The 9,845-nt window shown below is 62.7% G+C and overlaps 2 protein-coding genes across 2 annotated transcripts; one reads left to right on the top strand and one right to left on the bottom strand.

Annotated features, from left to right (window-relative positions):
* Positions 1 to 3,843, top strand: CDK4 (cyclin dependent kinase 4). Its single transcript, XM_019556462.1, has 7 exons — positions 1 to 250; positions 400 to 535; positions 618 to 785; positions 1,276 to 1,385; positions 1,878 to 1,928; positions 2,082 to 2,217; positions 2,438 to 3,843. Exons 1-7 carry the CDS (start codon positions 33 to 35, stop codon positions 2,528 to 2,530), a joined length of 912 nt encoding a protein of 303 aa, XP_019412007.1. The 5' UTR covers positions 1 to 32; the 3' UTR covers positions 2,531 to 3,843.
* A 187-nt stretch (positions 3,844 to 4,030) lies between these two features.
* On the bottom strand, positions 4,031 to 9,477 carry TSPAN31 (tetraspanin 31). Its single transcript, XM_019556463.1, has 6 exons — positions 9,328 to 9,477; positions 6,891 to 7,058; positions 5,992 to 6,072; positions 5,604 to 5,753; positions 5,273 to 5,395; positions 4,031 to 5,193 (listed from the first exon to the last, which is right to left on the bottom strand). Exons 1-6 carry the CDS (start codon positions 9,388 to 9,390, stop codon positions 5,119 to 5,121), a joined length of 660 nt encoding a protein of 219 aa, XP_019412008.1. The 5' UTR covers positions 9,391 to 9,477; the 3' UTR covers positions 4,031 to 5,118.
* Positions 9,478 to 9,845: the final 368 nt, after the last annotated feature.

The following is a 9,845-nucleotide window of genomic DNA, read 5'->3' as shown; positions in this document are numbered from 1 at the left end:
CCTCGCTCTGCCCGCAGGGGCCGGGAGCCGGGATGGCCAAGGAGGTGCGGGCGCAGTACGAGCCGGTGGCCGAGATCGGCGTGGGCGCCTACGGCACCGTGTACAAGGCGCGGGACCTGCAGAGCGGGCGCTTCGTGGCACTGAAGAACGTGCGGGTGCCCAGCACCGAGAACGGGCTGCCGCCCTCCACCCTGCGCGAGGTGGCGCTGCTCAAGCGCCTCGAGCACTTCGACCACCCCAACATCATCCGGTGAGCGCCACCCCCTGCCGCGGGGCGCCTGGTCCCGTGGCCACCCCCTCCCCGCGCGATCAGGGGGCTTCACCCTGTGGCTGCCTCCCCCCCGTCTCCACTGCCCCCGCCATGCAGACCCCCTGGCTCACCCTGCCCCTGCCCCCCAGGCTGATGGACGTCTGCGCCACCATGCGCACGGAGCGCGAGACCAAGGTGACGCTGGTCTTCGAGCACGTGGACCAGGACCTGAAGACCTACCTGGACAAGGCCCCGGCCCCCGGGCTGTCCCCCGACACCATCAAGGTACCGCAGGGGGGTTCTGAGCTTGCTTCCCCCCCCCCACCCCAGGGCTGTTCACGCTCACGCTTCTCTCCTGCCCCGCCAGGACTTGATGCGGCAATTCCTGCGGGGCCTGGACTTCCTGCACTCCAACTGCATCGTGCATCGCGACCTGAAGCCCGAGAACATCCTGGTGACCAGCGGCGGGCAGGTGAAGCTGGCCGACTTCGGGCTGGCCCGCATCTACAGCTGCCAGATGGCCCTGACCCCTGTGGTGAGCTGGGGGAGGGGGCTCTGAGGGCACCCCAGTATTCAGGCCTCCCCGGCAGGTGCAAGCAGCCCCTGGTTAGCGGGGTTAGGAGGGGGCTAGTCTCTGCTGATGGATCTGACACCTCCCTCCCCCCAGCCTCTGGAGCAGAGCTCAGTGAGGGCCTGGGTAGACTCTTAGCAAGGCCTCAGCTTTGCAGGGGAACCTGGGGTGATGGGGAGGGGTCTTCTGGGCTCTCTGTACCTCCCAACACTGCCCTGGTGGGGGGGGGGGGCCACTCCCATGACCTAGGCAGCCCCCTGCCCAGCCCCTCTCCCAGCCAGGAAGTGGCTGGGCTCGACAGAGGGAGGAAGTGACCGATGGGGAAAGGACACTCAGCCCAAAGGCATTTCCTGCCTAGCTGGAGCCATCTGTCCCTCCCCCACCCCATGGGGGGGAGCCTGGCCCTTGGAGAGAGGGGGGGGGGCTAAGCGACTGTATCACCCACCCCCTGCAGGTGGTGACCCTGTGGTACCGGGCGCCCGAGGTCCTGCTGCAGTCGACCTACGCCACCCCTGTGGACATGTGGAGTGTGGGTTGCATCTTTGCTGAGATGTTCCGGCGCAAGTGAGTGGGGTGGGGGGATGACACACACGTGATGGCACAAGAGTGTGGCGGGGACACGCTGGGCACAGCAGGGCCTGGGTGAGCACCTCTTCCCCAAGGGTGGGGGGTGGGGGTCTTTGCCAGCCCCCTTGGGTGGGTCCCACTGTATACAGCATCAAGCGCAGGGGCAGGGTGGGGCCCAGCGGCTGGGAGACAATTGATTAGAGCCGAGCTGAGGTCGACCCCCGGGCACCTTATCGACCAGGTCCCGATAAGCAGGGAGGGGCAGGGGCCAGTTCCCCCTTCCCTGGAGGGGAAGGGGTGATAAGGGGGTGGTCCATGTGCATGCAGCTGCCAGGGGGGCGGGGGCGGGACCGGGGCAGCTCCCTGCAGCAGGGGAAGCAGTGCCAAGGCTGGCCTGGCCCTACCCAGGGGTCAGGGGAAGAAGCTGAAGATGGGGGGGCAGGGCTTCCCCCCTAGCCCCCTCTGACCACAGCCCTGTCTCCTCCTCAGGCCTCTTTTCTGCGGCAACTCTGAGACCGACCAGCTGGGCAAGATCTTTGAGTGAGTCATGGGTGGGGGGCACGGGAATCCGTGCTGGCAGCACCTGGGGGCTGTGGGGCTTGATGGGACTCCTGTACTGAGTGGGGGGGCGGCCCTGATCCTGCGAAGGCTGATGCCCACTCACATGCCTTGTCCCCCCTTCCCACCCTGCAGCATGATTGGGCTCCCGGCCGAGGATGACTGGCCCCGAGATGTGTCCCTGCCCCGTGGTGCCTTCAAGGCCCGTGGCCCCCAGCCTGTCAAGACCTTCGTGCCTGAGATAGAGGCCCTGGGTGCCCAGCTGCTGTTGGTAAGTTGGGAGTGAGGGGCACTGGTTTGGTTGTAGGGGGCCGCAGGTTGGGTGGGGGTGAGGGGCATTGAAGGTATGGATAAAAGTGAGGCCTTGCTGATACATTAACCCTTTGTTGTTCTGAACCCCCATCCTGCTTCCAGCCCAGCCTTGATGGGGGTGGGGTGGGGTGGGTCTCCACACCCCATGTAACCTCTCCTTCTCTGCCTCCCTCCCCCAGGAGCTGCTGACCTTCAGTCCCCCCAAGCGGATCTCAGCCTATGATGCCCTGCAGCACTCATACCTCCAGGATGCCAGTGCAGGAGAGGGGTAGCCCCCCCACCCCAGAGGACTTGTGCACACGGACACTGCCCCACCGACCCCACCCCCCTCTCCGCTGGAGGGCGTTTGGGGCAGAGGTGCTGCTGGCTGAACGATGCCATGGATGGTGCCTACCCCCCACTTCACCATGGGGCACCTGGGCCCCTCTCCTAGACACTGACCTGCCCCTGGTGAGGCCCCCTATCCAGACACTGACCTGCCTTGAAATTGCGGCCATATTGCCATCCCGCCCTGCCCCTGGTTGTAGCCACGGTTTCTCCCCCCACTGCTCCCCTACAGTGTCCAGGGGCTGCTGCTGTTCCTTGTTTCTGGCCACAAGCTGCTTGCTTGAGGGCAGGCAGGGAACCACCCTCACCCTGTGCAACCAGCTTGCACGAGGGGGAGGGGATGTGTCAGTGTGAGGGGCTCCCTGGTGAGCACACGGGGTCTTCAGGACATCCCGGTGTTCATCCACCATACCGGTCTCAGTGCTCACTTTTTCCACTGCCTTATAAGGCTCTGTACTATTTTATTGCTTAGTTCCGGGAAGGCCTAAAAAGCCTTGGCAGAACTGTCTGCCTGTTATACCCGGGCCCACGTTACCTAAACTTGGTGCTAGCAAAGTCATGAAATGGCTCAGACAGGAACAATTCCAGACAGAGAAACGACAGAAAACTTGCCTGCGTCAAGCATCACCCAAGAGGAGCATCTCCCCACCGCTGGCCAGGCATACGGGGACATTTGAGGTCCATAGGTCTCATTCCTGCTTGCTTCTCTGGGTGATTTGCCTCCCTTTTTCCTGCCCCTGGGCGCCTTGCCCGTGGCCCACCTTTGTCCCTCTCAGGATCTTTGTTGGTTCTACAGTGTCCCTGGTTTTCCCAGGGTTTATCATGTGCCTGGAATGGGTGGCGCTGCTTACAAACTGCCCCCCCTCGAAGGCTGATCAATTGTAGCCCCCGGGTGTGGGTTACCTACTGCCTCCTGGGGCAGTTCAGGCCCCTGCTTCCCTAAAGTCACACAGGGAATCTCCTTGACCTCTTTTTCCCCACCCAGTACAGAATTAGTTCAAGGGCTCTGAACTGTTGTGACTATGCCACGCATGTGCCTTGCACCAGGGAGTCCCCTGGTGCCCTGGTGTGCCTTGCAAGGGGGGGGTGGGGGGAGGTGTCCATGGTGCTCACGAGCGAGCAGCTTGTGTGGGGCAGGGGAGGCTGACAGTTGGTATTTATATGAATTAGTGACATTTTCTACCTGCTCTGCAGATACTGCCATTCCAATAAAGGGCAGTGGGGAAGGCTTGGCCCAGCCCCACTCTGCTCTTTGGGCTCTTGGCCCTGTCTTTTGTCCAGCTGGCTGGGGTGGGGAGAGGTGGCACCGTACGCGCTGCAGCTGCAGGGACCCAGGGGGCCTATTTTGGATTTTGGTGGTACCAGGTGCCTAGGGAGGGGACACCGATCTGAGTTGTGCCCAGCACCACTGGGGTGGTTGAGTGACAGACGGAGCCTGGCTTGGCATCAGGTGTTTATTTCCAAGGGGCCGTGACAAGGTACCCAATCTACAGCAGTGTTGATAGACACATAGTGCGGAGCCCCCCTGACCCCATCGCACCTCCCTAGCCTGCTCTGGTGCCCTGAATGTCCAGGCATGGGGGGTGTGGGTCAGGTCCAGGTCCCCATTTCATGCCAGGAACCTGCAAGCTGGGAGACAGGCCCCACTTGGCAGGCTCCCCCTGCTCCTGCCTGGCCTAGGGCAATGCCTAGTGTTACCCGTTGGCCCAAGCTTAGAGCCCAGCACCTCCCCGCCCCCAGGCCACAGCATGAGTTCCCTGCTACCCTGTAGCAGCTCAGGATGTGGCTTCTAAGGTCCCATGACACTGCAGGGGAACAGCAGGCATCTCCCTGGGCTGAGCACTGCCTCCATCCCACCAGGCAGAGGAAGGGACAGGGAGTGCCCCCACTCTCCCCACCCCATCAGTACTTGGGGGAGGGGGAGGGGACCCCTGCTGGGACTTGAGTACATCCATACTAATGTCGTGCAGCTCCTCAGCCCCTGAGATGGGTGGAGCTGGCTGCTGTGGGGCTTGGACAGGGGGTGGGGAATGCCACCTGTCCATCGGGGCCAAACCTAAGGCTTTGTCTGCTCTACCCAGAAACAGGTGCCAAGGGGCTGGGGGTGGGGGGCAGGAGATGGCAGCATGGAGGGGAGAAAAGGAAGGGGGTGTCCTAGTCCCCTGCACCGGGCTCAGCTCGTGCAGTGCCCCTTGCCAGGCTGGAGCTGGGGGGCAGGGTGATGGGGGCAAATGCCAAGGGTCAGAGGTCATGGGCTCAGGCAGTGCCCAGTCCCAGGCTTGAGATGATACTCGGCTGCCAGTGACGCCGCTTGCCTAGTTCACTGACAAGACCCCTGTTTCCACTCAGACCCCCTAGTCCCTACTTCAAGCCTGGGACATCTCTGCCAGTTACCGAAGGCTTCATACCGCAGCCGGGGCCGCACTCGGCAGCTTGGGACCCTGGCAGAGGCCCCACGGGATGGGCAGAGCCAGGCGCCCCTTCCTAGCAGCTATGGCGAGGGGCAGGGGGGCACGCAGGGGGCAAGATCGGCCTATAAGAAGGCGCTGGGGTTGGCTCGGGGGTCCTTCTGGTTGCGGTACCGCATGGCAAGCCACACACCCAGGATCTGGAAAAGACAAGAGATTGGTGGGGGGGGGGACAGCCCACATCCCTCCCACCCACCCCCCCTCCTGTCCCCACCATACCTCTGTGAAGCTGAAGAAGAGCCCAACACCCCCCAAGATCTTGAGGGCCTCGTCTGAGTGTTTGAGCATCTTCTCCCCACAGGTGAGGCAGACAACACCCTGCTCCCGGGAGCCGACACATTTCTGCGAGGCAGGACAGGGCACAGGGGTGAGTTGTTGCCAAGGAGGGTAGAGCCACACGCACACGCACACACCCCCAAATTCCTCTCTCTAGTCCAGCCAAGAGAAGGCATCAAGGTCCTGGCAATCCCGGGCATCTCAGCCAGTAGCAGCACTAGCAGGTCAGTTGAGGCACAGATTCCACGCCCTCCCCCCCCAGACCCCCACTCACTGCGTGGCAGAGGCTGAGATCAGTCTGGAAAGTGCAGAGGGCATCTGGGTCCCTGGTGTCATTGAAGAGCCCACAGCAGTCTAAGCTTTCCTCCACGCTCTGCCGCGTCTCGTTGCTCAGCAAGTGCCAAGTGGTGTTGAAGAGGCTCTCCTGGGGTAGCCGTTAATTAGCACTCATTAATTGGCATGCAATCTGGACCTGCAAGCCAGTGCCCTCCCTGCCTGCTGCCCCCACCCTGGCAAGGGGGTGTTGGGGTGTAGCCACTACTGGATGCTCATCTCTGCCCCCATAAGGGTAGGATATGAGAAGGGATGGCAGTAAAATCAGAGGTGAGGGTGGGAGTGTCTGGCTGGGTCTGGGGGGCTGTGCCCACCCTGCTGGGACTCACCTGCCGGCTCCGGTTCAGCGCCAGGCACGAGCAGGAGATGCCAAACTGAAAGATGAAGACAAGGCCCAGGATAATCATGTACTGGGGACAGTCAAGGAAAGAGGTGATGGCTCCGTCATCAGCCCCCCTCCAGGGTACCTGAACACAGCATCCAGTGCCCATGGGCCTGGTGCTCCAGCAGGACTCCTCTCATGCTGATGAGACCTCTGTGGGTTGAACAGAGGTCCTATCCCAGGGCCTCTTCCCCTTGGCCCTAGTGCCAGCTGCCTAATACATAGTGCCCAAGTGACTTGCCCAAAATGGGGCCCCTGCCCCATACCCAGCAGGGCCCTGGAGGCCTGGGTTCTCGTACTTAGGTAGGGTCTCCAGGGTCCCGTAAATCAGCACAGCTGCCCACAGGGCCACAGCTTCTACCCCTACCACCTCAGGTGGGCAAGGTCCCTTGCTATCCATGGCATCACAGCATTGCCTAGCAACCCCATCCTAATTTTAGGGTGTCCCCTCCCACCCCGCTCTGAGCATCCGACACACCGTGACTGCATTTGGCATTGTCACGGCAGCCAGAGGAAGGTTGGTGCCACCTCCGGCACCTGGTGGGCAGTTTTGCTGGAGAAACAAGGTGCCAAAGCTGGATCTCAGGGCTTGTGCTGGTCCCAAGGGGGGGTGGGGGGCGCAGAGGCAGCATCCCTAGGAGGGGAGAAAGGGACAGAGGTGGCAAAGCCCTCCCCAATCTGAGCTGCAGCAGGGTGTTGGTTTAGGTGCCAGGTCCATGTGTTTACTGCCCCTGGGTGCCTTTGGCCAGCTCCAGAGCGCCCTCCCCTGCCCACCCATGATATGCCACATGTGTATGTGAAGGGGGTCTTCCAGGATCGGGCCTAGCCCTGGTCGCCAAAGGATACAAAGAAGAGCAGGACCTGGTGGTGGTGGATGGCACCAACCAGGCCCACGACAGCAATGAGCAGCAGGAAGATGCCCACAGCAAGGACGCCGCCGATGATGCGGATGCTGGAGACGATGTCAAAGCCCTTGCCCCAGGCGGCCACACCAATCAGCAGCAGCCCCACCAGCTACAAGAGACCAGGGCAGCAGGTCACCAGCATGACCTCAGCCCCCAGGCTGGGGTGGCGGGGGGGAGGCACTGCCAGGACTCTAGCCCCAAGGCTGGGGGAAGACTGGCAAGACCGCAGCCCTAAGGCTGAGCTCTAGAGTCATGGGTTCTAGTCCCAGCCTGTCACTGCTCTTCTTGGCGCCTCAGTTTCCCTTAAGCTCCCATACAAGATGCTTGGGGAGAGTAGGGGTGTTCACCAGCTGTGTGGAGCCTGCTGTCCCTGGGCTGTGGGTACAGTGTATTCTGATAATGCTAGTTTGCCTCCCAACCCCAAATGCCCCCTCCTGCTCTATCCCTGCCTCATGGGGGGCCCAATGCTATCCCCACTTTCCCTTCCTCCTGAGAAGGACTCAACCCTTTCCAACAGGGCTGCTCGTGCAGACAGGTACCACCAGCTGGATTGGGGCCTTGCCTCATGCTATATGGCTCCCTTTCGGCTTTTGCCAGGGGCTCCCCACCCTCCTCTCCTCCCCAGCCTGTCACACCCAGGCCTGAGCCCACATCCCAGCACTGAGTCAGCAGCTTAACTGGCACAGGAGGGAGCCGGGCAGGGCAGGACCCAAAGCCAGGCCCTCAGCACAGCGCCTTTGTGCTGCAATAGCTTTGGGTCTTATGAGGATTCAACTTCTAGCAGTAGCCAGGCCAAGCCATACCCCTCTGTTTCCAGATACCCAACGCCCTAGCCTCAGGTTCTGGCACAAGGTGATACCAAGTACCTGCCTGCTGCACGGCCCACATCACTGCTGCCTGGGGGCAGGAGGTCCTTGCCAGCTATTTGGACTCCCCTCCTTTGAGAAGGGGGAGAGAGGCATGGGGGTGTTCAGGTCCCTGCTGAGGTTCAGGGCAGGACACCACAGCCCCTATCCCCTGGACTTTATCAGAGCTGCAAAACCCTCAGAGACCAAAAAAGAAGTGGGGAAGGGCACAGAGGCAGCTGCAAACTCGAGTGCCTTTGGCCAGGACCTAAGTGCACTCCCCACTTCCCCATGCCTTGGATCCAGCAAGAACAAGACGTGTCCAGGCTCAGGGTGTGTAGGAGGTCACAGCTCACAGACAGCACCAGCTTCTTTCTGAGAAAGCCAGCTGTTCTCTTTGCTTGGGACTCTCCTTGTGTTGCTACAGCAGGTTTCACTTCCCCATTCTATGGCTGGAGACTAAAATCTACAGACTGCCCAGGCCAGGCATGGCAAGGCCAAGGGAAAAAAAGTCTCTCCACACTGGGCTCTGGCTCCAGCAAGACCCACGCGAGCAATAGGAGAAGCACCGGCATCACTGCTGGGTCCATGGTAATGCAGGAACACCCTGGCAGTGGGGCAGAGATCTCATTGCCTGGAGAACGAGTCCCCCACAGCCACTCAGGTCCCTTCTCCGCCAGCATTTTGACCATCAGGAGCCCCCTCTCCAGCCCGTGGCAACTGCCCCAGGTGCAGGTCTGGCTGCACCTAGCTCCATCACGGTGTCGGGGCCACAGACATCAGGGCTGCATAGGTGGGCCCCAGCCCATGATGCCCACATGAAACTGCAACAGGGGACACTGGCACTGGGCTGTGTTTGCAGGCAAGTGAGGGAGGATCTTGTTTCACTTCCAACCCAGCCCCGCTCCAGGTGGGGGCTCAGAGGTGACGGTCACACAAGGACCCTAGGGCCCAACAGGCCACACTCCGCCATAGGGCACTCCCCGCTGATGCCCTGCGTGACAGCTTGTGTGGACCATCCCCAGTCCCCAAGCAGACAGGTATTCAGGGAGCCCACTCCCCAATCCCCAACCAAGGGCAAAACCCTTTCCTCTGGAGAGCAAGGAGTTACCTGCCCCCCCACCCCCAAGGGATCCTCAGAGTGCTTCAGCACTACAGAAATCAACCCCACCCCAATCGCACCCAGCAGGGTGTACCTGGGCAGGGAAGGGGGGGAGGTCTCATCACAGCCCCACTCACCCCAGGAGGGGGAGGTCACAGGCCCCCCCCCCACTCACCCCCTCCAAGCAGGGGGCTTGGAGCCCACAGGGAGAGACCCTGAGCACCAACCCAGAGCAGGGGGCCGAGGACTCAGGGACACCCCCGGCCCAACCCCAGGAAAGGGGCATCCACCGCGGCACCCCAGCAGCCCACAGCCAGGCTCCCCCAAGGATCCAGTCAGGCCTCTCCCCCGCCCGCCAGACGCCTCAAGGGTCCAGTTTGCGCCCCCAGCCAGGCCACTCCCCACAAAGCTTCAGCCCCCCCCGCACTGACCACGTAGACGACGTTGAGCGCGCAGAGCGCGTTGCGCGTGCAGGCGAAGCCGCCGCACCCCATCCCGCCGCCGGGGGGCGCCACGGCGCAGGGGGCAACGCAACCGCGGCCGCTCCTGCCCCTTTAAATCCAGCCCAGCGCCGCACCGCGCCTGCGCGCTGCCGCCGGGCCGCTTCCGTCCGCCCCTGCGCCTGCGTTGGGCGCGGGACCACTACGCCTGCGCCCGGCCCCGTCTTTGTCTGCTCCCGCCTCCCCTGCGCCAAGCCGCGCGCATGCGTAGCACGGCCGCGCCCGGCCCCCTGGCAGGGCCCTCCCCCGGCCCGCAGGGCGCCTGCGCAGAGCAGTCGAGCGGGCTGCGGCCGGAGCGGGGCGCGTGCGCGCACGCGCTCCTGTAGCTCCTGCGGCTCTGCCCGAGGACCCGGATGAAAGTGGTTGAAAGCCCCGGATGTTGGGGGCAGCTGCCAGTGTCAGACCCGTTGCCATTGCCCGCCTCCACCCTGGGATAGAGCCCCCCCCAC

The sequence above is a fragment of the Crocodylus porosus genome, unplaced genomic scaffold (genome assembly GCF_001723895.1).
Source record: "Crocodylus porosus isolate Cpor-Errol unplaced genomic scaffold, CroPor_comp1, whole genome shotgun sequence".
Classification (NCBI taxonomy): domain Eukaryota; kingdom Metazoa; phylum Chordata; order Crocodylia; family Crocodylidae; genus Crocodylus; species Crocodylus porosus.
Note: the sequence above shows the minus strand (reverse complement) of the source record. Positions and strands in the feature narration are given on the sequence as shown.

Coding starts and splice junctions, on each gene's coding strand:
- CDK4 (XM_019556462.1), top strand. CDS start 33: ATGGCCAAGGAGGTGCGGGCGCAGTACGAGCCGGTGGCCGAGATCGGC. Junction 1,929..2,081: donor CAGCTGGGCAAGATCTTTGA/GTGAGTCATGGG, acceptor CCCACCCTGCAG/CATGATTGGGCTCCCGGCCG. Junction 2,218..2,437: donor TGGGTGCCCAGCTGCTGTTG/GTAAGTTGGGAG, acceptor TCCCTCCCCCAG/GAGCTGCTGACCTTCAGTCC.
- TSPAN31 (XM_019556463.1), bottom strand. CDS start 9,390: ATGGGGTGCGGCGGCTTCGCCTGCACGCGCAACGCGCTCTGCGCGCTC. Junction 6,073..6,890: donor ACCAGGTCCTGCTCTTCTTT/GTATCCTTTGGC, acceptor GACTGTCCCCAG/TACATGATTATCCTGGGCCT. Junction 5,396..5,603: donor ATCTCAGCCTCTGCCACGCA/GTGAGTGGGGGT, acceptor CCTGCCTCGCAG/AAATGTGTCGGCTCCCGGGA.